The sequence below is a fragment of the Vulpes lagopus genome, chromosome 2, assembly GCF_018345385.1.
Source record: "Vulpes lagopus strain Blue_001 chromosome 2, ASM1834538v1, whole genome shotgun sequence".
Taxonomy (NCBI): Eukaryota; Metazoa; Chordata; class Mammalia; order Carnivora; family Canidae; genus Vulpes; species Vulpes lagopus.
In genome coordinates, this window is record NC_054825.1 from 56,247,624 (window position 1) to 56,263,563 (window position 15,940).

The window sequence follows — 15,940 nt, forward strand, 5'->3', positions numbered from 1 at the left end:
GCTCAAACACTTATCAAGATTGTGTCCCACATGCTTCATCCATCCCTTGTTGCTTTGCTGAAGCTTTTTTAAAGCAGATCTCAGACATTGTATCATTTCATCCCTCCATGTTTCAGATTTCAGTCTGCTGCTAAATGCCTGATAAACTCACATTCTCCCCCGTGTTCTTTTCAAGGCCACTCAGAAGCGGTTTTGTGATGGTTATTTTGTTTTGTCTTCTGGACCTGCTATGTAGCTTAAACTGATTTTTCCCTCTCTACTCTAACTCCCACCGACATGATCTGGACCAGGTGGTCCAGGAAATAACGCTGCATTTCCCTACTGAAGAAGAATGACCCCAAATCATATATTCAATAATCATCATCATCCAAGGATTTCGTCTGCAGTATACAAATATAGAACAGAGCTATCTGAAGAAATAAATAAATAAAAATCCTGACTTTTATTTTTAAATCACTTGGAATTGAAGGAGATGGCTAAACCCAAGTTAACCTCTAAGCTCTTATATCTAAGAACCCTCAGTACTAAAATCATTTCTAAAACTGCTTTCTCAGTCTCAGAAATGGGAAAGTTAAACTATTCTGAATTGCCATAGGAGAAGTCACGCAAGCTCTTCTTCTTGCTCTAACATATGGTTAAGTGGGAATTTTTTTGTCGGTTCTTTATTATCCCGGAGCCAATATGAGATTAGCTTTACAAGTTGGGTTATAACCTTTGCAGCTTCTGTGTCGGGGATCCGTTAACAAGATCATAAAGATCTTTCTAACAGATGAGGCCTACATGCCCTGTGTTCAGCTGTGGTAATGACCAAATTGATTTTATCAGAAGTGTTTAAGAGCACCATTTTAACTTTTCTATTGATTGCCTGACCTCTGCTTTGGGCTCTGGGGTTACTATGCATTCTCTCCCCCCTCTCTTTGTATATAGCTTTCCGATTTCTCTTCACCCACGCAGACTTGTCCTTCTGAGCGCCCAGACCATCTCATTTAGCCCCTGCCTCATCATTTCTGTTCTCCTGTGGTGTCTATACATTCCCAGAGGACTAGGTTTTGCAGTCACAATTAGTAAACTAGCCTTGTGACTTTGGGAACCATTTTTATTCATGCATTCGACAGATTTTTTTGAGCTCCTACTATGCGCCAGGCACGGTTTTCAGCATTCAAAAATACAGTGAGAATCCAGGAACATGAAATCCCTGCCTTTAAGAGTTGGCATTGTTAGAAAGGCATACAATAGCTATTTAATAGAATATCAGTTTGGGGGGGGAGGGTGTAGACACTTATGAAGAGTAAAGCAAAGTAGAGAATGTGACAGGAACACAATTTTAGAGGAGCTGGTGAGGAGCGTTCCACCTTAGAGATCTGAGTGGCTGTGAGGAAGGCCTGGGGAGATGTACAGAAAAATTGAACTAGGCAAAGGGAATTCCAAACAGGAAGGACTCCTGACCACAGCTAGCTTAGGGCTTTACAGAAAATTCAAGAAGTCCATGGAGGAAAGCAAGAGAGACGAGGCAGAGAAGAGGCTGTAAGCTGGAGAACCAGGGAGGCTTGTGGAAGACCTCCTGAGCCATGGAAGGAACTTGAGCAGGAGACTGATGCTAACTGATTAACAGTTCAAAAAGTCACTCTGGCCTGAATAACACTTGTAAATGATGCTGGTGAAACCTTGGGTCCAGCTGAGATGTCCTGTAGGATAACAGGGAGGCTTGAACATACCAGGCCTCAGAGCCAACAGAGCTGAGTGCTGTTCTCTGCTGTGCCTCTAGTTGGCTGGCTGACTGGGACTCAGTCACCTAGACCCTACTAGGCCCAGTTTTCTGTCCTTTTCCAGGGAGAGATACAATTTCTTGTCTCTAGATCTAACATTTCGTGATTCAAAGCTACAAACTAGAGTTGTTTCTTAACCCTATGTATTTGTTAGGGTAGTAACAGAGACCCAAGAACACAGTAGCTTATATGAGGTAGAAGTTTGCTTCTTTCTCCTGTGGTGTTTGAAGCAGGCAGGCTTACAAGATCTAGGGTCCTGTCTCCAAAGGCCCAGTCCTCACTGTTTGAGCGGGGACATGGCCTTCTCATCTGTGAGAAGAGAGACACAGGATATTCCAGGCAAGCATTCCTCTTAAGTGACATGGAATTTCCACATACCCCTTCTAGTCACATTTCTTGATGAGAACCTAATATTATGGCTATACCCAGCCCCAAGGGACCCTGGGAAATGCAGTCTCTAACTGGACTGCTTTGTGCCCACCAAAAAGATGCCTGCCATGGAAAAATGGGAGAATGGATTTGGAGGGGAAACAAGAAAACTGCCACACCATATTTTTGAAAGATCCCAGGGTATTGTCAAGATTCCATAAGCTCATAAAATTTCCTGGAGCTTTGTAATCAATTTCCTAGGGCTGCTGTAACAAACTGCCACCAATGAGTAGCTTAAAACAACGGAAATGTATTCTCTCACAGTTCTGGATGCTGAAAAGTCCAAAACCACGGTGTCAACAGGGCCATGCTCCCTCTGAAGGCTCTAGAGAAGAATTTCTAGAAGCCTCTCTCCTAACTTCTAGTAGTTGCTGGCTGGCCTTCCTTGGCTTATTGCCACGTAACTCCAATTTCTGCCTCCATCGTCACATGACCTTCTCTTTGTATCTTCTGTGTCTCTGCATCCAAATCTTCCTGTCCTTTCTCTTATAAAGACAGCAGTCACTGGATTTAAGGCCCACTCTAATCCAGTATGACCTCACCTTGATTGCATCCATAAAGACCAACTTTCCAAATAAGGCATATTCACAGGTACCAGGAGTTAGGACTTGAACATATCTTTTTGAGGGATGTAATCCAAGCCATTAACAACCCTCTTAAGACAGACAGACAGAAAGAAAGAAAGAAAGAAAGAAAGAAAGAAAGAAAGAAAGAAGAAAGAAAGAAAAAGAAAGAAAGAAAGAAGAAAAGAAAGAAAAAAGAGAAAGAAAAGAAAGAAAAAAGAGAAAAAAACCTAGAAGAGGGGAGTTGTATTAGTTGAAATCAAATTATGACAAGGAACATCAATGTCAAAACAAGGCATATTTTGTTCTGAAGTTCAGTGTGCCACTTCAGTTGCCCAACCCAAGGACATACGGGCCTTTTCCTTTCTCTTTTATAGAGAAGCATTCCAGTCATTGCTGTGAAATATATTGCTCAATTAATGGAATTCAATGACCATCTGCAACTTTTGACCTTACAGTCTATACCATTTGATGATCACAGCAACCCCAAGAAGAAAGTATTCTTTCTTTAATATTTATTTATTTTTATTTATTTATGATAGACAGAGAGAGAGAGAGAGAGAGAGGCAGAGACACAGGAGGAGGGAGAAGCAGGCTCCATGCCTGAAGCCCGATGCGGGACTCGATCCCGGGACCCCAGGATCACACCCTGGGTGTAAGACAGGCGCTAAACCACTGAGCCACCAGGGATCCCCGAGAAGAAAGTATTCTTACCTCTCTCCTATAGAAATTGAAACTCAGGCTAAGTTACTTGCCTAAAGAGAAATGACTCCAGTGATGGTCACTTAGTGATGGCGATGAAGTCAGGCTTACAGCCGGGGTCTTCCTGTCTCCAAAATCCTGCTTTTACATTCCGTGGCATTAAGTCCCAGAGACTTCTCAGGGGGTACTGACCAAGGGGGTCACTCTTGCCTTGAGGGATTTGTGATCAGTCTCTGAGGCTGCACCTACTCTGCAGAGGTCTCCTCAGACACAGGGTACAGAATCCCTGTAGTCATCGACATAAACTGAATTTCTATTTGGTAACTAAAAGATCATTGTTTTCCTAGGAGTCAAGAGTCATCTAACATCAGAGTCCAGGTTTCTTACTGCATTCTGGAACATTATGTAAAACACACTGAACTAGACAAGGCTTATTTTTCAGACCTTTTTCAGCACATGGATTAGTGGTTTGATTACTATTTTGTCAAGTCCTGTCAGACTGTCCATCACCATGGGGCCCTCCTGAAAGATGCCAGCCATGCCGTCACACTTACACTTCAGACTCAGGGTTCCCTGGAAACCGTAATGCAATTGGTAGTTGCCATAGGAAACCAGGCCTCCTAATGGTCACAGAGAGATGACGTTTGGGATAATAAAGAAAAAACAAAATTAAATCAACATTTCCATTCATTGTTTCATTTCATCCTCACAGTAACCCTGGGAGGTTAGTATTTTTTAACTTTTCTTTCTCTTAGTCTTAAAATTTTATTCACACAGCTTTTTATTACAGAAAATTTAGAAAGTGGAGACAAAAAAGGAAATGAAAAATCATCCATAATTCCTCCACTCAGAGATAAACACTCATTTATTTGGTGCATATTTTTTAGTCTTTTTTCTATATAGTTTTATTTTTTTCTTCTTTTCGCAGAAATGAAGTCATGCTGTACTTTGGGGGTTTGGGATTTTGGTTTATCTGAAGACAGCTAGAATGTCTTTCTATGCAATCGAGCTTTCATTTGTGTACTGATGGCAGAGTATTTCATTACATATACCATGGCTTATTTAACTCATCCTCTGTACTATTGACATTTGGGTGGTTCCTCCCTAACCTTTTGCTGTTGGCAGCAATGCTGCCATCAAAACTCTTGTACATCCATAATTACTCCTTAAAGCCTATATTTCTAGTGGTCACATTACCAGGTGGAAGAAGAAAACATTTTCCCCCTTATTGAAGAGATGAGGAAACTAAGAATCAGAAAGATTAAGTATCTTGGCCAAATTCTCATAGCTGGCAAGTGACTGAGCTAAGACTGGAATTGAAGCTTCCTGACTCTAAACCTCATGTGGGAAAACAGTTTATTCATCTTATCTAGTAATTATCATATTCAATAAATTCTGTGAATGCAAAGGAAATACCTTGGTGGCTACTTTCTTTCTGGAATTATCACCCAGAAGCAGCCAATCCAGACAAACTGCTTAAAATTCTGTCATCAGAGGAGAGTCTACAAAATACATATTTAATTGGAGTTATCTTTTTCTTTCAAGATGATTAATGTTGGCACTTTTAGAAGTCCTTTACAGACCTTTAAATAGTATCCTAAATGTTCAGCAATAATTGAAGACCCCTCTCCACTAAAAATAAATATCAATATTTGATATCCCATTGGATCCTGTGGCTTTTTTTTTTTAAGATTTATTTATTTATTTATTTTGGAGAGAGAGAAAATGCATGCTGGGAGAGGGGAAGACTCCCTGCTGAATGGGGAGCCCAACATGATGCCTTGGGACTCAGTCTCATGATCCTGAGATCACAACATAAACTAAAACCGAGTGTCAGATGTTTAACCAACTGAGCCACCCAGATGCCCCATGATTCAAGACATGAGTGAACCTATGGAATTATCTCCTGTTTTGCCACAACCAGTATGCCTGTGCCACCAGGAGCAGAATTTGGTTTTGGGGTGGCTGCAGACTAGATTTCTTCAGTAATCATTTGCCTTACCTTGATATGTGGACTAGGATCCATGCTCCATGAAGTATGATTTAGGATGTCTATATAAGGGTAAATATGTGAAAAGTGTATAGAAGTACTTGACTTGCTCTGGGGCCACAACTCTGTAATCTTCAGGTCATCCTCATCCAACCAGTTCTGGTAGCTTTGAGTTTGGGGATTGCAACTATAGTCATGTGTTTGACAGCATCCAGGCAATTCAAGTCAGTACCTGTCCATATTAGTGTCAAAGATAAACAATTTCAATAGATTTCAGAGGTACATAAAGCATTTCCTGGAAAAGCATGGTAAGAGCTGTTGACTTTTACCTGAATTGAATTATTCACTTAGAAAACTACATAATTCCAGGAGGCCAAGCTGGAAGTGTTTGATGGTTGTCAGTTCACATCTCTGCTCAGAGCTCCAAAAGCAAATTTAAGTCAACCGAATAATATTTAATGGGTAGCTTCATTTTCAATATAGAGACTCGATAAAAGGAAATCAATTTGAAAGAACAAGGATTCTCATTATTCTTACTGTCCTTAATGCTAATCATGGATTTGGCACCAGCAAGCCATAATAGGAGAAATTACCTTCCTCAGGTATGGACTTTTCATAATGCATAGATAGTGATCTGTAAGGGCCGGAGGTTTCCCAAATAAGTTTCATCTCAAAATTTCTTTCTAGGATAGACTGATGGTGTCTTTATGTTGCTTTTGCTGAGGGACCGTGAATGAGGTTTTGTTCTGGGAACTGTTTTGTCAAAGATAAAGGCTAAGCTAGAGGGAAGGTATAGCTCTGGCCTTCCTGCTCAAAATTAGAAGATATTTCTGGACACAAATGTCAGGAAATGTGACCTAGAGATATGACCTAGAATTATGACCTAGGCAGCCACACACACACAATTTTTTTAATTCAAAAAAACAGGGGGGAAAAGTCCTCTTATCAATGTTTTTTACATAAAAATGGAAATTTTTTCATGTTGCCCAAAGCACCTTGATTAGTAAAAGAGCTGAAATATTATTACTGAAGCTCAACCTAGGCTCAAATCAACACAAAAGAAAGCTCACATTAAAGTATTATTTATCTTCATAATTAGTATTTCTAAATGATTTTTAAAGGCTTTTTAAGCAATTACAAAATGTTTGATTGTCGTAACATTGCTAATGCTTTGATGCCTTCCGAGTGTTGTCCTTGGTCCCTGCAACCCTGGCACATAATTTATTTCTCTTTTGAGTGAACTCTAAGCATTAGTGTCCATTAAGAATTTTTGAAACAAAGTCCAGAGATTACGTGGAGCACTTTCAGTAATATGTACTGATTATCATTAATAGCTCTTTTGTCCTAGACAAGGACATTGTTTTGTAACATCACTCTGTTTGGTGAGGCCACACTTGGGCTGTGCTCCTGCTCTGCCTCCTGCATAGATTCTCTCCTTGACTGCTTATGGAATGGAGCAAGCGCATAGGACAGCTCAGGATTGGGGGAGGGAGGGCATAGGGCCAGCACAGAGTGATTTTTTTTTTCTTTATGAAACAATTGTTAGCCATTCAAAAACAAAAACAAAACGCCTAAATGCTGGGCTTTGTTTCTTATCTAGCGTTCATTCACTGCATATAAATTGCTGTTTTAACCACAAGCTCTCTCCAATGAGGAAGTCAAAAAGAAGTACAGGAGGGAGCAGAGAGACCCAGCAAACTGCAACCTTTGCACTATGCTTGTTGATAATATGGCAGGAAGGAGGTTACATGTTCCAGATTTTATTTTGAAAGTTCTGCCTGAGTGCTCAAACACTCATTTGCCAGATTATACGTCTTTTTAATGACCTCATTGCCCTGGTGGGTATGCCTGCGTCTACCCAAGGGATATCTCTTGTCCCATGCAAAGTGTCTGCGAGGAGAAATGTCTTGAGTAGAAAAGAGGTACTCTGCTACATGCCCCAGGTGAATTCTTTTACTGAAACCTTATTTTATACCCAACCCTGAGAATTTTGCCCCATTTTATGGGTAAGAAAAATGGAGACTTAGCGCTTAGGCCATCCACCCAAGACCTCATGGCTTGAATAACCGGCATTTTATTTAATTCGTTCACCTTTTCTAGAAATTAAACTGAGAGTTAATGGGTTGATGGGTGTAGTGTAGATGCAAGAGGTAGCCAATTAAATATTTTGTTATTATCATTTAGCACATCTCTTCCTCCCTGCCACACAAAGTCACTGAAATATGGAAACATTGACATATTTATTTTTAAAAGACTTTATTTATTTATTTGAGAAAGATAGACAGCATGAGCAGTGGGGAGGGGCAGAGGGAGAGGAAGATGCATACTCCACACTGAGCAGGAGCCCAATGATGCAGGGCTCAATCCCAGGACCCTGAGATCATGACCTGAACCCAAGGCAGACACTTAACTGACTGAGCCACCCAGGTGCCCAAAGAAACAGCGACATATTTAAAAACAAAAGGAAGAAAAAAGAAAACTTCACTGCATCTTATTTTAGGTATTCTTTGTTGTGTTTATTTGTTTTTCTTTTCTTTATTCTAACGCTAGAGCTTACTCATGTGGAAAATACCTGGATCTCAACTGTTATCTCATTATGAAAGAGAATAAGAGAAGGCACACAGGCTGTATAATGGCAAAGTGGCAAAGGGACACCTCTGTAGTTAGGGATTTGTCTAGAATGCAGGGCCTGGGAAATGCTAGTTTAGTAATTGGCATGTCTGACATAGAGGAAAGATGCCATTTCTTAGCAAAAAAAAAAAAAAAAAAAAAAGGTTAACATAAACTTGGTACCCAGACAATTGCCTGGAAACCAAGAGACAATAAGAAGTCCATCAAGGAAGTTAATTGGTCCAAGATTTGGCACTGATTGGAAGTATCAGATTACATTCCTAAAGTGCTCTGCTCTGTGATAGCTATAACTCCGAAACTACTGATAACTGTGACAGTGATAAATTTGTGGTATTTTCATGACATTTCCTTTGTTTTACTTTGAAGCATGGTTGGCTAAATAGAGTCAGGCACTCTTGCTGTATTAGAAGTCCTACTTTGAGTAGAGTATTTGTGGAGATTTTTTCTCTTAATTTTAAGTGTATTAATTGACAATTTAAAACTGATGTTACGTTGTTAAATTAGAAATTACTCTTAAAGTGTCACTTGGAAATGTTTCTCTTTTCTTTCATGCTCCCATTCTCTCTCTCTCTCTCTCTCTCTCTCTCTCTATATATATATATATATATATATATATATATATATATATATATGATCTGGGTGAAATACAAGGAGTCTTGCAACTTTATCAAAAGGTACCATTTTTCTCTAGCCCAGATAATTTTAAAATATCACCCAAAAGAAGTGTAGCTTTTACTTATATAACCTTTTGTGGGTACTGCCTTCTTTCTTCTTTGGTTTTTAAAGGCAAAAAGAAAAAAGTTTCAGGGGGTTACCTTTGATTGTGAGCTACATTAGATTTTGTACAGTGAGAAATAGATCTGGAAGCCTGTTGCTTAGAAAGAAGAGGTTTGGTCTGATAGCTAGAAAGCAGGGCAAGGAGCCATTGATCGAGGAGCTAGAAGGGAAATTAAGAAACCATGCAGTTCAACTATCTCATTCTACAGATGAGAAAACTAAGGCCCAGAGAAGTTAAGTGACTTGCCCTAGTCGACCGAGGAGTTCACCGTTGGCTCAGGCTACTGAGGGCTTGGGCACCACCCCATCGCTCTCCCACGGCTCCTGCCATTGCTGTCTCTGCAGAGAGCAGTATTCTGCTTGGTGGCCTGTTTGCAAATCTCAGTAGAAGGATCTTGATGTTCTTCCCAGTTACTTGGAAGGGAATCAAAACCTTCACAACAGCTGGACTCAGTTTGACACCCTTTGGTGGTAGTGATCAAAGTCCTTTGCCCATGCTAAACAGCAGCCCACTTAGCACACTTGCCAATGAGCAAGTATCTTCCCTGGATTTCAGAGAGTGAAGATGCCAGTTGAGTTCAGGGTCTCGAAGAGGACAGACTTACTTTTAGGAACTTGGTTCTGTCTCCTGCTCTCCTCCAGCAACTAGGAATTTCCAAGTCAGAGCACTTGGTCTGATAACTAGAGTCCTGGGCCCCAGGCAAATGTGATATCCAGAGACATCAGGAGTAGCTATGACATGGCTTTCAGTAGAACATTCTAATTCAACTTCACGAAAATAATACTAGCGCATGTTGTCCATCCTTTTGACATCTATATCACACTTCCCGGTTTATTTTTTTATTTTTTTTTCACTTCCCAGTTTAGAAAGCTCTTTACACATCCTTATTTCATCTTACTTTTCACAATAAGCTTTTGAATATTATTATGATTATTTACAGTTGTAAATTCAGGCCCAGAGAAGGTAAGTCACTTGCCCAAGGTCTCTCAGCCAAGAGATAGGAAGCGAATGTGCCACTAATGCAAACCCAGGTCAGCCTGGCTCCAAATCCAGCTATCTTGAGCTACTTTTAAAAAGTGTCTTCTTTTCTACTTCTGGGTAGAATTAGAGCTATTTGCCCCTACTATACACTCATGATAATCTATCTTTAGAAAAACCAGTTTTCCAACAATTCATTATGCAGAGCTGCTTCTCCTGGCACTGCTGGTAACATTAGGTTTGGATCTGCTTAGGGATGAAAATGGGCAATGTATGACTGCTGTGGTCTCATTAAGGAAGCATCCTGGCGAGAAAGACAGGAAGTTTGCAACCTCTCTCAGAAACAGAAAAGAGAAGACCCACTCCACCCCCAAAGAAGGGTGAAGAAATGGCTGCTCATTCACCCAATCCCTGGTGGGGCTCTCTGGTTGGGATAAGACTGGGGACAGGGCCCCATAGGTTTAAATTATTTGCAGAGCTGACTGCTGAGTGATATGGTCCTGGAACTAAATCTTTTTTGAACATTTACTCTTTTGAGAGGTACTATCTATACTAGGGGTTTTTTTGGGGGGGCGGATAATTTTTATTTATTTATTCATGAGAGACACACAGAGAGAGCCAGAGACATGGGCAGAGGGAGAAGCAGGCTCCCTGCAGGAGCCTGATGCAGGACTCAATCCCAGGACCCTGGAATCACAACCTGAGCCAAAGGCAGACACTCAACCACTAGCTGCCCAGGTGCCCCTATACAAGGGTTTTTAAATATGCACTATGGATGCACTTCCAGAAGGGTATTAATTTTCCACAGAAAGCTTTCATTGTGCTAATTAAACTTCCCTGAGCCTCTTTGTTGTATTGACCCATCTGTGAAATAAAGATGGTTTTGCTTTCTTTCTTTTTCTTTTTGAGAGAGAGAGAGAGAGAGATCAGGGAGCTGGGTAGGAAGGGACAGAGGGAGAGGGAGTGAGAGAATCCTAAGCAGGTTCCACGCCCAACATGGAGCCCAACGTGGGGCTCGATCTCATGACCCTGAGCTGATGACCTGAGCTGAAATCATGAGTCAGACACTTAGCCAACTGAGCCATCCAGGTGCCCCTGCTTTTGTTGTTGTTTTGTTTTGCTTTTTGTTTTTTGCTTTCTTTAACACTTCTATGGAGTCAGTTACTATGAAGTACTAGGGCTTCTATAGAGAAAGGAGTCTTATTTTGATCACAAGTCTTATTTTTCAGGATAGGAGAAGGAAGGGAGTTCCAAATAAACTTCCTGATCATTCCATTAAATTTTTCTTTTGTGTGTTCATATTGTTTTCATTTGTTTGCTTCTTTTGGGTAATAGAATTTTGTCTTCATAATGGCAATTAAGTAAAAACAATAATTAAATATTATGCATAGTCCCATCTCAATAATTAGAAGTAATGCTCTTTTTATAAAAATACTGTTTTGAGGAAAGGGGTGTGTTTTTTAAAGCTTTCTACATAAAAACGTGCTATTAATTTATTGTTATATTCTTCATCGTATACGATAGATATGATTTACATTTTATTTGTATGGGTTAGGGTTGCCAGATAAAATACTGGATGCTCAGTTAAATTTGAATTTTGGATACACAACAGAGTAATATCCGGAATTCCAGTTTAACTGGCATCCTACATTTTTCTCTGCGATTGGCAACTTTTATGTGGGTATATCCTCCAGTTCTTTCTATCGATCACTAAGTGGCAGCTAAACACGATTGAGGGACTGAGTTGGTGCTGATGCTGGGGCCATGCTTACTCCTGGAGACGGATGTGGGTGGTTTTAGCTCTGTGCTACTGTGATCTCAAAGATCAGGTGGCTTACCTGGAAAGATTTTCAGAATCTATTATCAATGTAATCATCATGAAAATATTTGATGAGAACACCGCATCACGCTGTATAATAAATTTAAGTAGAAAAGTCAAAGCAGTAGTATTTTCATCAGGGCTTTGGATGTCAGGAGAAAATAGTTCCACACTCAGCGAATATAGATAGGTCTGTTTTGGGCTGTGTTAAATCCAATTGTGTGGAGGTTCTGAATAATCAGGAGTGACAGCATAAGCACTTTCTCTTCAAAGTGATTTTACAGAAAGCATTATTTCCTAAGGAAAGTACACATATAGCCCTCATAATGCTGAAAGAGCACTAATGTATCAATTTATTGGTGCTGTTGTCATGAGCTGGAGTTGCAAATTGTATTCAGATATTAAACTTTACTCACAGTTGCTGTTGGGGGGACGTTCCCTTCCTAAGATAAAGCTTATTTCAAAAAATTCTAGGCCAGTTTTGTAGTTCCCATGTGAGAGAGCTTTCAAGGCTCTTTGCAGAAGGTTCTAACTTCGCTTGGAGAAGCCAACTCAAACATGATGAAAAACAATAGTTTAGTTTTCCTCAATAAAAAGGGGAAAAAGGAGAATTTGAGTTGGGCCTATGTAATTTCAGCTTCCCTAAATAAGCCCTTTGGAAAGTTGTGGGGGGAGCAAGCGTGTGATTTTGGTCTTGGCACACAACTTTGGAACTAACTTTTCTTTTTTTTTTTTTAATGTCTACCATGGATTTTCATCATGGATTTCTTCCCTGTATGATTTGTTCCATAGCTAAGTAATGGGTCTGATGTGGGCGCCAAATTTTTCAACAACTTTGACTTTCCAGAGGAGGGTTAAATAGCTCTCTTAATAACTTGAAAGAGAAAAATTTCAAGGTTTACCACAGTTCTTAGTCACAGGCTAAATGTTTTCGAGACTTGTGTTACTTTGAGCCTACTGAGTCTCAAGACTCTCCCCCAAGGAGAACAGAGCATAAAGAGTTCAAAAAGGAGTCCTTCCGAAACCAAGATCACACTGTTGGCCCTGAAGCATGCGTTCGTGTTATCTTCATGTGGCCGTGTGTGCCGAATCTTGCTTAGTCCCGTTCATCTGTCACCTGCTCTCCGTAAATCATCCTGGAAGCAGCAGCAAGGGTGCTGACTCATGAATCCCTCCTGTTTTTGTACAGTCTGTGTTCCTCCTGGTACTGTTCGCGGCAAGTAGCAGCCATACACCTTCTGGCTGTAATGAGTGTGGACAGATAGGTACATTTGTGGCTGTGTTTTCTGTCACCATAAAAAGTTATGCTTCGTGTGAGCAAGCAGAGTCGTTTTCATTAAAAAGTGAACACAGAATCAGTGGCCATAGCAAATGAATTGCTCCGTTGCTCCGCTCGCTCTTGTCTGAGTAGGTTGGCATCACTCTCTTGTGCCTTAAATCTTCCCCACTCTGCCTATAAACGTGATCATCTCCCCTATTTAAAAGGAAAACTGAGAGTCTTCCCTCACCCTGGCTAATTACTGTCCATGCTGCTGTTTTTTTTTACCACAGAACCTCTTAAACCAGTAGGCCGTTCTTGTCCCTGTCATTCACGGTTCTGTTGTTCTGGGGTAGGTCCAGGGACGCCACCGGGTATGATTAAGACTAACCTGGCCTTGGCATCGCCATCTGAACAAATGCATTCCTGAGTGTGCTGTGAATAAGGGGCATTCCAAGAAGTACACCCAGGATGTTTTCTTACCTCTGTCCTTATTTCTTCTCTTCTAGGTATCTCAGTAACGAAGAAGACACATACATGTAAGTAATGCATTTTTTTTTATCCAAAGTTTTCTGAAGAGTTGGAATTCGCATATGTCTGGCTGCTGTGACCCTTCAAGTATAAACTAATGTTTCAGCTGTGATCCATGGTCAACAGAGGTCATACTTCTCTACCTGTAGTGGTCGGAAGTGGTACATCTCCACCTGTTTGTACTGAGTGTGTGTTAAAGAGAGTCTAGACATAGTCTGATGAATTCTAGTGATTCAAGTCATTAGTCTTTAGAAAAAATCATAAAATCTAGTCAGGAGGATCAATTAATTACTTACTGATCACCCCTATTCTGGATCCTTCTTAGAAGAGCTGGTATGTTTCTAGGAAACATCACCTTGATTTCTTTTAAACTTTGGTCTCCTTTTCCTCACCACTAGTTCACGATTTAGGCCGTTTTGTACTTGTGTCTGTGGAGCAGAGATACTGATTGGGAATATAGGTGCTGTCGCTCGACCATGAGTGTGGCCCACGAGGGCCCCGGTAAATGGCATCGGTAGTTTGATGTGGAAATGTGCGCTGGATTTACACTCTGTATTCATTCCCACTTCTCAGGTTCAACTGCTTTCATCAGTTGCCTTCATTCGAACTACACCATAAGTTTACAAACTCACGTCAACGTAAAGTGTTGTGATTTTGCAATCCGAGCAATAATGTTTGACTGTGCTTTGAACCTCGGGATGAAACTAATCCGTCATTGATGCAGGCAGTCAACCTTCACTGTACTTGACCAGCATATTTAGACTTTGAATTAATAGTGTCATTAGAATTCGCTATTTTACACCACAGATATGTGCTACCCACCAGAAGTGTTTGGGCATCCTTCTAACGTAAGCAGTGGAGATATTTATGGCACAATTTAGGGCCGACAACAATGTATCCCCAAATTTTTCCTAATTATGCTTTTAAAAGTTCTGGTTTCATGTGAAACATTTGGGGGAAAAAATGTGTGTAACATCAAAGTAGTTTATCTTGTGCCTCAGTTGATTCTTGAAATCTGCTCTCGGGCTTGTCTGTCTGTCTATCTGTATTTGTAGCAAACAAAAAAAAAGCAAAAAAAAAACCCAAAAAACAAAAACCCAAAAAACAAAAAAACCCAAACCCACCAAATTCGATGGTTGCCTGACTTTTAGGACCCCGTCCTGCAGTCTCTCCACCTGGCTCTCCTTGTGTGAGGAAAGATGACAGGTCAGGCCCGTAATGGACACATGATCAGGACAGCACCTCCATCTCCGGATGCACAGTTCCCGTTGGCTGTCCCTCCTTCACGGTAGTCTGTGGCCCTTAGCTTTTTGGGGGTTGTTTTGTCGTCGTCGTTGTTGTTGTTCTTGCTGTTGTCGGTGCATAATTGAGCTCATGATGACTGAGAGATTGACAGTGCAGGAGACTGAAGTCCTCTGTATATCCGCAGGGCAGGCATGGTACAGAGCGCTTCCTTGCACAGCCTTGCCCATGAGCTCGTCCCTGGCCTGGAGGGACCCACTCTAGAGGTGGTAAGTAATTCAGTCTTTCTGCTAGCTCAGTCCTGGGCCTCTCCCGAACAGGAGCGGATGATTGTGCCTACTGTTTATGGCGGTTTGGGGGTACGGACTCCTGGCCACCTGGCAACACACAGAAAGCCACTGAGTATTTGCATTATGACTTGGCTCTTGGATGAGTGGATAAAACCACTAGCTCAACTCCATTGGATACAAAGAGTGCCCCTCAACTAATAAGACAGGGACCATAGATGTCAGTAAATATATAGACCATCCATCCATGAGGACCTTCAAGGAATTGTCATCCCCGAGAATAATTTCATTGGTCTATTGCAGAAACAATAACTTGTGGTCAGATTTAAATTCATAGAAGGATTTGGATGGCCACATGAGAGTGGTAGCTAGTGAAGAAAAGCTGGTGTTCCAGTAAGAGGCCATATAACCAGGTTGGCCTTGCAGCAAAGGCTTAACTAACTCCATCAGATATACCAGCTTTAAAACAAAATCAAGACACAGCCAGAGTGGGTAGATTTTTGATTGCCTCTCTAACTATGGAAATCAGCAGGAAAATTCTTAGACGTTAAGCATAAAGTCAGGGTAGACAGACTTAAGATAAAGCTCGCTTTAGGTAATTCACATATTAAATTGACAAAAGGAGATCAGAAATCACCTTGGTTTTTTGGTTGATGTTTACTTTCATGATTTAGGATAGAGGGCCCATGATAACACAGACCAATGACAAGTTGGGAAGAATAGCAACAGAGAGTTGGCACAAAACTTTGCACATGCCCAGGAGAAATTGAATTGTCCAAGTTACGTGTTAGTGAAAGTCTTCTATACCACTTACATGTGGAGATTGTTTTTGTCACCCAACTCAGCAGACAACCCATCATACTTCTGATCTTAGCATCTCTACAGGGCCTACACTTGTGAGGAGGAAGAAAATCAATCAGTTCTTTCTCCAATAACAGTCACCCAAATGACTTCTTCTTTAGCATC

The 15,940-nt window shown here is 40.8% G+C and overlaps 1 protein-coding gene across 1 annotated transcript in view; it reads left to right on the plus strand.

Moving 5' to 3' along the window:
- The window catches only part of RORA (RAR related orphan receptor A), a 702,197-nt gene that overhangs the window by 513,878 nt on the left and 172,379 nt on the right, over positions 1–15,940 (plus strand). The window contains exon 2 of the mRNA XM_041741549.1: positions 13,424–13,453. Within this exon, the coding sequence (XP_041597483.1) occupies positions 13,424–13,453 (30 nt within the window). The remainder of the gene's footprint in view (positions 1–13,423; positions 13,454–15,940) is intronic.